Below are 16,851 nucleotides of genomic sequence, written 5' to 3' on the forward strand. Positions count from 1 at the left end.
TGTAGTCCAGAGTAAAAAGTTAAATTATGTAAACTTGATTTGTGGTTGACTTCAAAAAAAATATAAAATAATTTGACATAAAAATATTTTAATTTTTTTAATTTAAATTTTATATGTTATAAAATGGTCAACAATATACACAAAACTTAATGATAAATAAAAAATATTTTGAAAATTTGTAAAGAGCACGAAAAATTATATTTACCATTTCTAGTTTTAACAACCCAAAATATTATATTTTACCTTTTTTATTTAATCCGAACCCTACTAGGACGGCGTCGTACCCTGGTACTTGGAAGTCTCTCTGCTCCGGTCAGCCTTTGACTCTTTCTCTTCTCCAAAAGGTGAAGTGAAGTCTGCAGAGAGAGAGAGCGAGCGCTTCTCTTATAAATCGGCACTTTTTAACTACTTTAGAGTGTAACAACATCGCAATCAACGCGGGTCAGACGCTTCGCCGGTCAACGCCTCCCGCAATCTGACCTACATGCGCGGCCTCCGCCGGGTATGACAGCTCCGGCGGTCGTGTCCATTCGCCGATCGCTGTCGGAGCTCTGCGCCGCCGACGACCACTGGCACTGGGAAAATCCTCGGAAGTTCACCGGCTTCGCGCAGCGGCTCCAGATAGTGCTGAACCACTTCCTCAGGTCGTCGCCGGAGGTCCTTCCTCCGTCCGTTCAGACTGCTCTCGGCGGCATCGCCGGAGATCTGGAGAAGGCGGCGGAGACCGTGTTGCTGTACAGAAACAGAAGCAAGATTTTCGTCTTGATCAATTGTAAGTCTCTGAGTGCAGCTTTGCAGGAGAAGTCGATTGCGATCGGAGGATGGCTCGCGTTGCTCGACGCTGCTCTGCAGGATCATCCGGATCTTCGCAAGAAGGTCGCCGATCTTTCCAGAGATATGAAATTAACTCAGTTCAGAGTAACTCTCTCTCTCTCTCTCTCTCTCTCTCTCTCTCTCTCTCTCTCTCTCTCTCTCGCGTTGGAATCAATGAATTATGTGAGTTTTGTAGAATGCTCTTGCAAATTCACAAATTCTCTGTTTGGAAGCATTGCTAATCTTGGAGTTGAAATATTGAGTAACAAATCGTGGAATTGAGTCTTGTTACAAAAGGTGAAATTTTCTGCAAACGTACTTCACAAAATGAAGATGTAAAAGATATCCTTGCTAGTAAATCGCAACGTGATAATTCATTTGAATTTTGCTGTCTCTCTATATATATATTGCGCCAAATACATAAATTCATTTGCCAATGGAATGAATTGTGTTTTCATTGGCATTCTAACAGACTCTCGCTCTGTGGATTAGGCGTTTGAATTAATTTGCTCTTTTTCTCTAGGTAACAGATAACGAAGAGAGGGTGCACTGCACCCTACAGAAAGAAGGGCAAGAGAGGCAGACGAGCAAAGCTGTCCAAAGTGCTATAGTCATGGATTTAGCTCGAGCTTTAGGGATCGGCTCTGATAACCACACAGAGTTATTGGAACAAGTGAAGCTCTTGAAGAAAGATATTGCCCACGCCAATTCAGTGGCAGAGAGGCGGATTTTCATGTCTCTGGAGAGGATTTTGGATAATTGGTCATTTGAGCCTGACATGTCAAAGCTCAAATTGGACATTGAATTGGAAGAAGACACCCACATTTTGCCATTCAAAAACTTCATCTGCCCCTTGACAAAGGAAGTCATGAGAGAACCAGTGGCATTAGAATCATTTCAGACGTACGAGCGTTCTGCCATTGAGTATTGGTTCCAGCGATGCATTGAGGACGGTCGCAACCCAACTTGTCCAGTGACAGGACAGGTCCTCAAGTCTCTGGAGCAGAAGCCTAACATTGGTCTGGCTGGAGCAATTGAAGAGTGGTGCAGCAGGAACATTGAGATTCAAATCAAGTTGGCTGTGCAGCATCTTAGTCATGATCCTCCTTCCAAGGATTGCATTGAGCGAGTGTTAGACAATATTTATAAAATCTCAGAAGAACATCCATCTAGCCGATACAGAGTGAGGAATGCTGGCGTGATTATTCTTATTGTTAAACTTCTTAGAAACAGTTCAAAGATAATTGGAACACATTTGAGAAGCAAAGCTCTTTTGGCCCTGCTTAGCATGGCCAAGGATGAAGAAAGCAAGGTCAGTTTCTTGAATACCTCCTTAGATTGATATAAAGGCTATTGATTTTGTTTGGTATCTCCATGTGCTTTTCCTTTCTAGTAAGTAGTAAGCAAACAACCTTTTGTTGATCGTTTCCTGGACTAAATTCCTAGGTGTGCTCACATATTCAAGTTGATTTTATTTGTTTGTATGTTCTCACACAAGTCTGACCAACTCAACTTTATTCAAATGTGGCATATGTATGTTCATCAAATTTTTGGATATTTTTTTATAGGCTCTGTCAGAATTTCAAAGTTCTTAAGATTAACACTTGAGCTTTCAAATTTTGGGAGGTTTAAGCATCACTTATATTGTGAAACTTTCGGATTGATTGAGGATATTTTTTATTTGTATACATTCTAATAGTATCAACACCCGCCACACTCAGTTGTAATGTCTCAATAAGGAAGATGTATAGGAAGCAAAGTGTTGAGAAATTCCACTTTTGAGTTTGTCCCACATTGGAAATTGAATGGAGGGTGGGATGCTTATGTAGTTATGTGCATGGATGGGCAGAAAAGTTGGCGCTCACCCATGCATAATAAGTTCGCGCGAGGTTTCCTTGGTGCTAAGTGGTATTAGAGCTTACGGTTCAAGGTTTGCTTAGAGTGTTTATGCATGTGATCCTACAGGTGTTGACCCAGTAGAATAGGAGTGGTGGATCCTACATATGCTAATCTATAGATGAATGAACTCCCAATGTTTCGTGGCTTTCCCATGGTTGAGTTATGGCTCTTAGTTGATTGCACGACGGTTAAGTGATCAAGAAGACGGGGAGATTATTGAGAATTCCACTTATAAGTTTGTCCAACATTGAAAAAATGAGTGGAAGAGGAGTCACTAACATGATATAAAATGTGTTCAAAGATAATGCAACAAGAATCAGCCACATGAACTGGTGGAGAATTGGTGCATGGTATGTTATGTGGGTATTAAAAGATGCTAGATGGCTATGAGTTTCTTTCCCTAAATCTTTATTGAATTTTTATTTCATTTTTGTACTATGACCCATATCAAATATGGTATTGTATACTGTGCATTGCCTTGTTGTAAAATATAGAAATATATAAAAATTTCCCCACTAATATTTCAGCTGAAGTCATGTGTCTAAAGTTTTAAAAAATTGAAATTCCAGTGCTTAGAAACTCTAGCATACTCAACTCCTATGCTTCTCTGTTTATTTGAAATAGGACACATGAAATTATGACTGCGTAGCAGAGTGACAAATCCATTAGATTAGAGAAAGTGTAACTTGAGTGGGGCAATCAACAATGGTCTTGGACTCATGGTGCTTCGTGGCTCAAGTGGATGTGAACTCCTTGGATCACTGTGGGTGGCGTGCTAACATGCTAATGTTCGTTGCCTGCTAGGGCTTGGAGCAGCACTGAGCCTGCCTGCTTGCACATAACCTTACAGAGGCAAAAGGCGTAGAACAGTGTGCCCTCTCCCTCAGAAGCTCAGGGAGTGGGCAACTTCTATCCGTTCATCAATGCAGAACCATGCCACCCCTTGTGTGAGGTGGCTGCTTCTACCTGTTCCATGTGAGGGATAGCAAGGCCTTCTAGCTTTTACTTAGCCTCGATCAGTGGTGGGACGCTGAGGGAGAGGACAGCTTCTACCTGTTCCTCAATACAAACCCATGGCCCCCGTGTGAAGCGGCAGCTTCTACCTGTTTTGTGTGAGGGATGGCAAAGCACTCTAGCTTTCACTTGTCCTTTCAATGCAGCAAACCTGTCAACCTTTGAGCCTATTTGTTGCAGTCCTATGGTCATCTTTTACCCTGCAACCCTTCCAAAAAGAGGCTTTGCCATTGGCCTTCGGCTTGCAATGTTGATCTATGTGAAATGTTTGATGAGGTCTATATTTTACGGGTTGATTGATCCTCACTCTCACAGTCTGCACCCAGTTGCATCTCATATTGGGGGCTCCATTCCCCAGTGCTTGCTCTTAGATTGCTCTACTCATCTCTCCAGCTAATCACACTTTGCTACCAAAAAAAAAAAAAATCCCCCTTCCATCCTGCAATAAAAAATTGAAGCAGAGACTTAATTTTATTTTATTATTTATGCTGGCCTTTGTTCCAAGCTTCACAACTTAGAAAATTTATTTGCAAAGAGCTGTGTTGCATTGGTTGGGAAACAAATTGCAAAGGGAATCGGTAATAGGTCTAGCTTGCCGGTTAATATTCAGTTTTATTTCTAATGCAACTCTTGAAGCTTCTTTTCCTTTTTTTTTTATCCCCATCCTTTTCACCTTGTGCTCAATTGGTTGCGACTCATACAATTATTGTTATACTTTAGAAAGTCTTGGTTGGTAAGCTTCCATTTGAAAAGACATAATGCTATATTATATTCACTAATTATGTTTGTGACATTGTATATAATTTCATTAAAATTTTTTCCTAATGTTGATATCTATTAGTAGCCTCTCATGGTTTCAATTGTATGATCTGATAGAATTTAAATATTTATAGAAAATAATGCTGGAAGATGGTATCACTAGATTGGCTATACATAGTCTTACTGGCAGCTTGGAGAAAGAAAGGGAGTATGCTGTAAAGTTACTACTGGAGTTCTCAAGTGATGATGCTTATTGTGCAAATATTGCATCGGTAAAAGGTGCATTACTTCTTCTATCAAGCATGGCAGGGGATCAAGAGTATCCTGCTGTATCCAATCTAGCCGAGGAGGTTCTGAAGAAGATGGAGCGGGTGGAGGATAATGTTCAGCATTTGGCAGCAGCTGGAAGATTTGAACCTTTAATTAATCGGTTATGTGAAGGTATCTTTGCACTAACCTTTTTTACCATCTGAAAGTGACAATATTATAATTTTGTGGAGTTGGTGAAGTATGTTTAATTTGATTTAATAATTGGCAATTATTCATAACATCCAAACGCCTGCAATTTTTATTCAACCATTTGCAATCCAGATTGCCAATCCGTTGAGCCGAGCTTATATTATGATAGGCAGTTGTGTAACATGACTGCTTTATTTTTATTTTTATTAGATGGGGGGGTGTGGGTTGGAGCATTGTCAGGATGCCTTAGGTAGAGAGGGTAGCATTTGCCTTCTTTTGAACAAGATATCCTCCCTTCAGTGTTTTTTTTTTGGGTGTGGCGATCAAGCTGCCTGGAACAAATAAGATATGCATAAGTAAGAAAATAAGAGAAGCTTAGAAGAGATTCATCTTATTTTTCCTTACTGGGTGTTGTTGATGGAGAAAGTTTGAATCATATATTTATACACACTCATATGTTGTTGAAGTTTTTTTTTTTTTCATTCTGGGAAACAGGTTCTGATGATATCAAAATACAGATGGCATCTATAGTTGGGAGGATGACTTTGACAAATTACAGCAAGGATCAGATTGCTAGGCAAGGTGCTAAAATACTTGTGGAGTTGCTGTTGAAGCCAGAAGGGATGGTACCAAGCTTGCAAGCATTGTATAATCTGTCAGTCTTGGATGACAATGCAACCATCCTTGTAGATTCTGCAGCTCTTCCTGCTCTTACAGACATTCTTTTTGACAATCAGGATTCTCCAACAGAGCTGAAGGAATTGGCTGCATCAACCATTGCAAATATTGTATTGAATCCAGGGCATTGGGAATTAGCACCTATCAATAAGGAAGGGCATTCAATGCAGTCAAAATCAACAGTTGTTAATCTTCTGGGGCTTTTGTCTCTTGCATCCCCTCAATGTCAACTGTCTGTTCTTCGGATTCTCTGTGGAATTGCATCTTCGCCCCAGGCATCAGGTAGTCTCTTGTTAACTAGTTTCGGCTTGTATATAAATGGTGTTTCTCAATTTGACAGGCCTTCTCCAATGTGAAATGGACTTGAAGTTCGGTGGTTAATTCCTCATAATGTTGGGAGTTTTTATTTTTGTTGAATAATTGGGTGAAATGGAAGACCTATAACTCAATGATAGGTCTCTCCCTCAATTTATAATATATGTCAAGTACAGTGGGAATGACCATAATACCCTTCAAACTCACACTTATTACTAACAAAACTCTTAACCCATAATAATAATGCAAAATGGCTAAATAACCATTAGCCCTCCCTCTCAAGCTGGAGCATATATATCATATGCTCCTAGCTTGTTACAAATGGATTTCACACGAGCACCTCCCAAGGCTTTAGTCAGCAAGCTAAAACTCAGATTTCATATGAGTGGTTGTAAAGACTAATGAGTTTCTGTACAAGTTTCTCTCAAATAAAGTGGCAATGAACTTTTAATGTGCTTTGTCGGCTCATAGAAGACTGGGTTGGAAGCAATATGAATAGTAGCTCGATTATCACACATCAACTCCATAGGCTGAGAATGTGGAAAACCTAGTTCTTTCATCATGTTCTTTAACCAAACAAGTTCATATGTAGTGTGCGCTATAGCCCTATACTCTAAATCAGCACTCGACCTGGACACCGCAGTTTGTTTCTTACTTTTTCAAGACACCAAATTACCATTGGCAAAGATATAATGCCTGGTTGTGGGTCTTCTATCAGAAGGTGATCCAACCCAATTTGCATTAGTATATCTCTGAATCTGAGTGTGTCCTCGATCCTGATATAAAAGACCTCTCCTAGGTACACCTTTGAGATATATTAAGATGCGAATTACTGCATCCCAGTGACTTGTTCTCGAAGAATCAAGAAGCTAACTCACAACGAAAAATATATCCGGCTAAGTGACTGTGAGATAATTCTACTTTCCAACAAGTCTCCAATTTTGTTTAGGATTGGGCAACAAATCACCCATATCTAGCACTAGCTGATTGTTAGGATCCATAGGTGTATCAACGGTTTTGGATCCCAACAGTACAACCTCATCTAAAAGATCAAGAACATACATCCTTTGTGACAAGACGACTTTGGTACAAGATCTCGATACTTCTATACCCAAGAAGTACTTCAATGGTCCCAAATCCTTTTCTGAAACTTAGTCTGCAGGAAATAATTTAGGCTTTGAATACCTTGATCATCATCACCAGTAATTACAATATCATCCACATACACAATAAACAGAATCAGTAATTACAATACCATCCACATACACAATAAACAGAATCCTTCCGAATGGAGTATGATGATAAAAGATAGAGTAATTTGCTGCACACCATTGGAGGCCAAACTCAAGTACTACAGTACTTAAGCGACCAAACCATGCCCTCGGAGATTGTTTTAAACCATATAGTGACTTCTTGAACTAACACACTAAGCTTGACTTTGCCTGAGCAACAAACCTAGGTGGTTGCTCCAGATAGATCTCTTCCTAAAGATCACCATGTAGGAAAGAATTCTTTACGTCTAATTGGTGTAGAGGCCAATGATAGGTGGTGGCTAAGGAGATGAATAAACATATTGAGGCAACCTTGGCTACAAGGGAGAACGTGTTTGAATAGTCCAGGCCATACACTTGAGTATATCCCTTAACAATAAGGCAGCCAGGGAACCATATGAATTAACCTTCATGGTATACACCCAACAACCAACCATAGACTTATTAGGAGGAAGACGTACCAAGTCCCAAGTGTCATTATTTTGTAGAGCATGCATCTTTTCTATCATTGCATTCCTCTACACAAAATAGGATAGGGCTTCATAAATAGACTTAGGAAGAGCAATAGAAGATAGGGTACTAACAAAACAGTAGTATGAGGGTGAAAATCATAAGAAACAAAATTAGAGATTGGGTGCTTGGTACAAGTGCGTTTGCCTTTTCAAACAGCATTAGGAAGATCAACCACTTGGGGAAGAGGATAATTTTGACGAGGAAACTGGAGGCGTAGAAGTGGAAGCTAGAGGAGGCTTTCATCCCTTGAGTCGTCGTGTGTACGCTTGCAGATTGGGACAATCCAATTGATGAGAAGGACTCAAACTGGATGAAGATGCAAAAGGAATAGATGAAGGAAATAAGTTAGAATCGGGAAGGCTAGGCAGAGGAAAAGACTCATCAAGGTCAACAGAACTCAAGAAATTAGAATAGTATGGTGTAGACTCAAAAAAGGTGACATCAGCAGAGACAAAGAATCAATGTAAAGTGGGACTATAACATCAATATTTTTTTTAGTATAGGAATAACCTAGAAAAATACTTTTGATAGCATGAGGATCCAATTTATCCCTTCCTAGATTTAACTGATGAATGAAGGACACAACCAAATATATGAGGAGGAAGGGAGAACAAAGGGAAAATAATTGAATATGGGATTTTACCACCAAGGAGAGAAGATGTCATTTTATTGATGAGAGAGCAAGAAGTGAGAACAACATCACTCCAAAAATTTTTGGGGACATTCATTTGATACAAAAGGGTTCGAGTGACTTCAAGAATATGTCTATTTTTCCTCTCTACAACTCCATTTTGTTGTGGTGGGCACAAGATGACTGATGGATCATGCTAGAGTTTGTCATATAGGTAATGAATTGAGTACTAAAGTACTCTTTAGCATTGTCACTACGAAGTATTTAGACTAGCATATAAAACTAAGTTCTTATTTGAGAATAGAAGGCACAAAAGTTATTAAACAACTCAAAGTGATCTTTCATCAAATATAACCAAGTCATTCTAGAATAGTCATCGACAAAAGTGACAAAGTATCAAAACCCCAACTTTGACATGACATGACTAGGACCCCAAACATTGGAATAGACTAACATTAAAGGGCTAACGACTCTTTTATTGGCTTGGGAGGCAAAGGTAACACGATGATGCTTTCCTACTTGACAAGACTCGCAATCGAGGGTAGACACGGAACTCAGAGTCGGAACTAGCTGTTTTAACTTGTCCAATGATGGATGATCAAGGCGACAATGGATTTGATGTGGTGTGACAGCAACACTACAAGCAATAGGAGAAGAGAACGACTCAAAGTAGTAAAGTCCATCAGCCTCACGTCTTGTGCCTCTTCTCGTCTTCAGATCCTGAATAAGAATAGGATTAGGAAAGAAGGTTATAGGGCAATTTAACGACTTTGTAATTTTACTAATAGGTATAGGATTAAAAGGAGATTTAGGAATGTAGAGAACAGAAGAAAGAGAGATGGAAGGAGTAGGATTTACTGTTCCTATTCCCTTAGCGGCAGTAGTGGACTCATCAACAAGGGTAGCTTGAAGTAGATTTGTAGAATACTATAGAGTAGAAAAGAAATTGGTGACACCTGTCATATGGTCAGTAGCAGCGCAGAGTCTATAACCCAGGGGCTAGTGGGAGAGATACCGGATGACATACAAGTGGTATGGTTACTTTTCTAAGCAAAAGATGCAATGTGATGAGATGCTTGTTGGGATGCCTAATACTGCAGGAACTTTAAATACTTTTCCTCTAAAACAGCTATAGTACGTTGTTCACTCAAACAAGTAATTGATGAGGGAGAGACTCTTTTGGGATTTGGGAACTCCATCCCAACAAAAATACAACCTCAATAGAGCAGCAAATCAAAAACACAGTGGGCGCCATGTTTTTCAAATTCACCAACTCAATCCCAACATAGACAACCTTTGACAACTGATGCAAACCACAAGCCCACAAATTGTACCAATAAAAAAGAACACAGCAAATGCCACTTTTAGGCTCAATAAACATTGACAAACAGCTTGGAGAAGCACCAAACAACCATTTCCTGGATGTCGTAAATGAGCAACTAAAAAAGGTAAGATCTTTGAACAAAAAACATCACGAAAAACTTCAATAATATGTTATAGAGGGATTCAAGCCTTGTTGGAAGAATCCAGGTCAGAAACATGCCTGAAATTTGCTTCACACACCGGCACACTTTTGATATATATTGTTAGCCCACAACCTAAAGGCTTAAGCTTTTAGGTGAAGTGGTAATCTAACATGGTATGTGAGCAAGTTACCAGGGGCTCTAGGGTTCTAGTCTACTTGCTCACATTTATTGTGTGATGTTTAAAAAAATGATTTATTCTCAGTAATTGGTGTTATTTAGTGTATGTTATCTCTTCACGTGCTGTTGGACTGCATGTGAAAGGGAGTGTTAAAGCTTGATATGCATTGTTAGCCCACAACTTAAGCTTTTAGGTAAATGGGTAATCTAACAATTTCGTAGTCTGTGCCCCTAGTTGTGGTCCTGTATTTTTTCTTTGTTGTGCTTTTTTTTTTTTTGAATGTAAAATTCGAAATTAGAATCTAGAAAAAGATTGTGCCCATATTGTAGAAAGTTGAAAATGTTATTTTGATCTATTAGTAAGTTAATTTCAGATATACGTGCCTAACATTATACGAGTAAGGGTCTTCTCTGACCTATTGGGTTTCTGAAAAGAATGAAAAAGAGGCAAGAAGTAAAATCATTATTAGCGAAATGCCAAAATTCTTGTGTGATCAGTACAGTGGTCGGTCCCGTACTGTTTTTAGGTTGTATTTTTTGCATCAATATCTACACGTGGTGCTTTTGGTTACTGTTTCTCTTTGTTTGTGTGTTTTTTTTGGCTGTGTTTCTGTTTTTTAAAATATGCCACATGTTTGATAATCACTGTTTTTACATAATACTCTCTAATATCAAAAATAGGAAAACACATTTGGTTTTGGGATAATTTATGTTGTCACTGGTGGCAACAGTAGGCCGTCACTGTTGCCAGTGGCTATGGTAGCTTCTCACTGGTGGCAGCTCTTCTATGGTTGATGAAAGGTTGGAATGCTTCCCATGAAGCTTTGGCTGCACGGTGGCTTCACCTGTAAGCTGGGATGTTGCTAAGGCACTTTTTGGAACTTGGAAAATGTGAGGGAATGGAAAGAAAGGAAAATATAAAGGAATCCACTTTTCATGTTTGGTTATCGAGTAAAGTAAGAAAAAATATATATATAGCAAATCAATAAGCAAAATCTTGATTTTACCCATGATTAGCATTTGAATTTTCTTGATTTTTAATCATATCAAAATAAAATTTTCATTTTTATCACTATTTGATGCAGAGAGAATATACAACAGAAAATGCATTTCCTTCTTATTTTCCTTTCCTTTCCTTTCCCAAACAAAGTCCTTGATCCAAACAGAGCTCAAGTGTTCTAAAACACTAGGAACAGGACTATTTTCCAAAATTTTTACTTTTTTGAAAACTGTTTCTGAAAAAGGAAAAACAAAATTTACTTAATCAAATGTGCTTTCTTTTTGCAGTTTTTTGAAAAACTAACAGAACACAAAGTAATTATTCCTAAATGCAATCTTTAAATTTTATGCTTTTATTTCCCCGTTTGCTTCTCATGTTGCCTATTGTTTCTGCATTCTACTTTGTCTTTCATCTGTTGGGACCCAAAAATTTGGACACTTTGGCTGTTAGGACTAAACCATAGGTCAATATTTATCATTTTCATGTGTTTTCCCCATCCTTCTCAGCTATCTTTGCAGCCTCAGATTTAGGAATTTCGATGCTTCAAAATTCTTATAAGATTGCCAAGTCTGCTGTCCTGAGTATGTGATGTTAGCATATAATTGCTATGAGAATGCCTTCACTACTGCCACTTCAAAGCTGAAATTGCTGCAATATACTAAGATATAGAATATCTATACAGCAGATTTTTCAGATGCACTAAAATTTTCTGACATAAACCCACCCTCCTTTTGTTTTGCAGAGCATGTAGCAATGCATGTGAAATCTGCAGATGGCATCAAAACCATTATACCGTTTCTGGAACACCCAGAAGTTGAACACAGAATATATGCTTTCAGGCTTGCTAGAGTACTATCGGAAAGGTTTGGTCAAGATCTAGCCAGTGAACTGAAACATTCGGATAAGCTTCCTTTACTTAAAGACAAACTGTTAGACAGCGACTGTACAGACGATGAGAGATCCGAAGCTGCCTGCATGCTTGCTAATCTCCCCCTTTCAGAAAATGAACTCAAAACCCTATTTGGAGCTACTTTTGTAAGATGGGCCGTCGGTACACTCAAAGAACAGAGCCAAAGCTCCATGGGGAGATCCTCCCGGCACACTTCAAGCATGCTGGAAGGGCTTCTCGGCCTCTTACTCCACTTCACAAAGAGCTCAGATCCCGAAACTCTCAGCATTGTTAGAGAGCATCGTCTAATGGCCGTTTTCCGGGACCTGCTCACTCTCCCTACAAAACCAAGGGTGAAGCAGCTAGCTGCCATAGGATTGAAGAACTTGTCGGAATATGCAAGCACACTCATTGCCGTCCGAGATTCCGACCCCCTACCCCCGCATGGGTTCTGTTCTTCCCTGCTTCTTGTGTGCGGAAGGACTTCTCTCGAACCCTCGACATGCCCCATACACAACACTCTTTGTGAAGAAGAAAGTCAGTTTTGCCTGCTGAAGAGCAACTGCATTAAGCCACTGGTTGATCTCATCACTGACGAGGACACCCGTGTTCAAACTGCAGCAGTGGAGGCCCTCTCCACACTAGTCTTGGACACATCCGCCAGTTTCAAGGGAGCGGTGAATGAGCTCGAACAGCTTGGGGTGGTGGATCCCGTGATCACTCTTTTCACAGAAGTACGACCCGGGGAGCTCCAGGAGCGGTCGATATGGATGGTGGAGAGGATGTTGAGAGTGGAAGGCCTCGCACAAAGGCAGTCACTAAACCAGTCCCTGGTAAGGGCTTTGGTGGGAGCACTGAAGCATGGGAATGGGAATACAAAGAGGCACGCGCAGGATGCTCTGACCAGCCTTGAGCAGATATCTGGGGTGGGCGGAAGGGCTAGCTCCTCCGCCCAAAGCCGAGGACGACGGTAGTTACTAACGGTAATCACCGTTCACATGTATTTAATTACGAGTGTCACACACAATTTCAATCTTTTGTATTCTTAGGAAAAAAAAGTAAATGTCATCATTCCAATCTTGTATTATTAATTATTTTATTGATATAAATTATTGTTTTCATTCAAAATATAGGTAAAATATATGCTATTTGAAATGCCTCTTAGTATCAAAGATTATATAGAAAACTTATTTATTCAATTTTACTGTACATGAAATATATATAATGAGTTCAAGTGGCCGATCGGATGGGTCAATCTGTAAATGAGACGCCAACCAATTAGTTCACTTATTAGTCTTATTTTATTTTAAAATAATATATATATATATATATAGACACACAAATCAGGGGACTTTATGTTAAGTAAGATTGATGTTTATATATATGTGTGTGCGCGCCCCCTGCAAATCAGTGGACTTTATGTTAAGTAAGATTGATGTTTGTTTGTTCATTAAATATAGCTGAGGGTGAAAGCTGGTATAACTGAGAGGATGGACTAAGATAGTTAAAATTTATTTATTTATTTTTTAAAAACAGTACCATACCTACAGAAGCACGCCCGCACAGATAATAATATTTGCTTAGAACTAGAAGTGGAGCTGGAAGACGGAAACAGCAGAGTGGGAGGCTAGAAGTCGAGGTCCTAACCTAATTAGTTAAAGCAAAGACAGTGTGATAGGCTGCCGTGGGACATGGGCTAGTAATGCCAAGTGGGCTGAGGCTAGTAATTATTTGAATCCGCTTGCTTGTTAAATACATGGGGTTGGGTTCAAATAGACCCACTGTTAGGAGTGCAGAAAGGTCAGACATTTATAAAATCAACATTTGATCTCTCACGTAAATGCCTATAAGTTACATATAACTTCCCTAAGCATTATGGTACGATTACAAAAGTTGCTATTGATGTCATGCATAATTATCCTTAAATTATCCGTAACACCCCAAGATATAATGACAAGTTCATAAATCCCAAGCTAGGGGTGCACAAAAATTATCGAAAAATCAAAAATCGGACCAAAACCATAAACGGTTCGGTTTTTTGGTTTTGGTTTCGGTTGCGGTTTACAATAATAAAAATATTTGGTTTCGGTGTCAGTTTCGGTTTTATGTTGAAACCGAACAGAAAAAAACCGAAAAACCGATTTATAATATATATATATATATATATACACGGGTTACGTGCTTGGGGTTTTAAGTTTTAACTTTTAATTATTCATTTTCACTTTTCACCTTTTCACCTTTTCGACTTTTCCCTTTTCAATCAATTTCACGCCGCCTTCCCATTTCCCAAGTTCCCCCTCCCGCCTCCTCCTTTTCCTTCTTCTTCCTCAATTATCAGTTCCTCACTTCCTCATGTCTCTACAGGGAACTTCACCGTGAGCAGCGTGCGTGCGCAGCAGCCAGCGTGCCTTCCGCCTCCGCCTCCTCCTCCTTCCTCATTTTTCTTCTTCTTTTCTCGGCTCTCGCTGTGAGCCTGTGAGTCTGTGACTCTGTTCAGTCTATTGTGTGTCGTCTGCCGTCCTCCTCCTTCCTAATTTTTCTTCTTCTCTTCTCCTTCGTGCGTCTGTCGTCACTCGTTTGGCTCTGCCTCCCTCCTGGCTCATGTAGTCCCTTGTCTTCACTCTTCCGTTCTTCAGAGCACCACCTGCGTCCTGCTGTAAGCCTGTAACTGTAAGTTTTATATTTTTTCTTTGTTTTTTATTTTCTGCTTTTATTTCTATATGGAGAAGAATACAATAAACTTGTTTATATTACTAATTTACTACTTACTTAGTTTATTTTTTTAAACAACAACTGTTTTTAAAAAAAATTGAAAACCAGAGTTGATGCCTAGTTTTTTGGTTTTTGGAAGTAATTTTGTGAATCAAATTATTTATTTTTATATGTAAATTAAAATCAAAATTAAAGTAAAATAGCTGTGTGAATTTAAAATATAATAAACAAAAAATATTCATAAATTTTCTAAATTTTTCAAGGGAGAATAAATAATATATAGAAAATGTTTTAAATATTTTTTTGTTGTCATGTTACATGTATGATAAAATTGCTCCTGTTTTTAAACTATAATAATTAAGTAAATTACTTATAATAATTTTTATCTTTTATAATAATATTTTAAATTTTATTATTTTATTCATATGTATTAATTGTTCTTTGATTTATAAAAAAAAAATAAGCATCTAATGAATTAATTTTTTGTTTTATCATTTTAAATATGTCTCATCTAATGAATTTACATTTATGCATGATTTTTATAGATGTTTGAATTTGGGGACAACACAAGTCTTAATACAACTCCTTGTTCAAGCTTATGCCCAAGTCCAAGTCCAAGTCTAAGTCCAAGCATGAATACAGAATCAGTAAATAATGTTGATGCAGGAACATAATTGGGTGAGAAGAGGAAATTTAAATCAAGATCAGAGGTATGAGATCATTTTACTAGATTATGTGTAGATAACACTGCAGAGGTTAATGCTCAGTGTAAATATTATCCTAAAGTGTTTTGTGCTGATTCAAGAAGGAATGGAACACGAGTTTTGTGGAATAACTTGAATTTATGTGCTAAGTATCCCTATAAGAGACCTCATGATCGTAATCAATCCCAAATCAACTTCAAACCAGAGACAAAAGTGGAAGAAAAATAGTTAACATGCCAAACGTATGATGCTAATATTCTTAGAAAAGTTTTAGCATATATGGTGATAGTGGATGAATTACCATTCAGATTTATGGAGGGACAAGGTTTTAAATATTTTTGTAGCCTCATGGAACCTAGATTTAAGGTTCCATCACGGGTGATAGTGGCAAGGGATTGTCTTCTTTTATATAGAGAAGAGAAAAAGAGATTGAAAATTTTTTTAAAACATAATTGTCAACGAGTTTGCCTTACAACAGACACTTGGACATCTTTACAGAATGTTAGTTACATGTGTCTAATTGTGCATTTTGTTGACATTGAATGGAGGTTACACAAACGAATTTTAAGTTTTGGTCCAGTTCCTAGTCATCGAGGGGAAGTGTTAGGTTTTGCTATTGAGAAAGCTTTGTTGGGTTGGGGAATAGATAAAATTTTTACTATTACTGTAGATAATGCAAGTTCTAATGGTACAACCATCAGTTAATTAAAGAGGAGGGTGAACAATTGGAAGGGTAGTGTGCTCAATGGTGAGTTCATGCACATGAGGTGTGTTGCACATATCATTAATTTAATTATGCAAGATGGATTGAAACTTGTGGGAGATTCTGTACTTCAAATTAGGCAAGCAGTAAAATATATTAGGCAATCACTTGGTAGAACTGCTAAATTTAAAGAGTGTGCAGATGAGGAAAAGGTTAATTGTAAAAAAACATTTGTGTTTGGATGTGCCTACTTGATGGAATTCCACATATATGATGTTGGACACTGCTAAAAAATTTCAAAAAGTTTTTGATAGATATGATGAAAAAGACTGAGATTTTACACTTGATCTTTCAAAAGATGGTGGAAAAGGAAAGCCAATGGAAGATGATTGGGATAATGTGAGGAAGATGGTGCAGTTCTTAGGATGTTTCTATCACTTCACTTTGCGTGTTTCTGGTTCTAATTATGTGACTTCTATACTTTTTTCCATTAAATTTGCATGGTTAATGCTTTTTTGGAAAATTGGTGCAAAAGTGATGATTTTGAATTAGGTGAAATGACATTCAAAATGAAACATAAATATGATGATTATTGGGGGAATCCAAAAAAACTGAATATGATGATGTTTGTTGCCACCATTCTTGATCCTTGATACAAGTTAGAGTATGTGGATTGGGGCCTTTTCTGAACTGTTTCCTCCTCCTACATCTTCAATTTTGAGTAAAAAGGTGAAGGATGTTATTTTTTCAATGTATGATAAGTATAAAAATGGGGGGTAGACAATTCCAATGCAGTGGACCTAGTGGTAAAACTGCCGAAGTTAGCTCTAGTTCTTCTAGTCGTATCA

General features: G+C 38.3%; 1 protein-coding gene across 1 annotated transcript; it reads left to right on the forward strand.

The window, feature by feature from the left end:
* Positions 1 to 348: 348 nt before the first annotated feature.
* Positions 349 to 13,012, forward strand: LOC131149082 (U-box domain-containing protein 44-like). The gene is made up of 5 exons (XM_058099157.1): positions 349 to 918; positions 1,337 to 2,125; positions 4,620 to 4,926; positions 5,440 to 5,904; positions 11,738 to 13,012. The coding sequence occupies exons 1-5, from the start codon at positions 505 to 507 to the stop codon at positions 12,856 to 12,858; spliced, it is 3,096 nt and encodes a 1,031-aa protein (XP_057955140.1). The 5' UTR covers positions 349 to 504; the 3' UTR covers positions 12,859 to 13,012.
* The last annotated feature ends 3,839 nt before the right edge of the window (positions 13,013 to 16,851 follow it).

This window comes from Malania oleifera, chromosome 2 (assembly GCF_029873635.1).
Source record: "Malania oleifera isolate guangnan ecotype guangnan chromosome 2, ASM2987363v1, whole genome shotgun sequence".
In the NCBI taxonomy this organism is placed as follows: Eukaryota; Viridiplantae; Streptophyta; class Magnoliopsida; order Santalales; family Ximeniaceae; genus Malania; species Malania oleifera.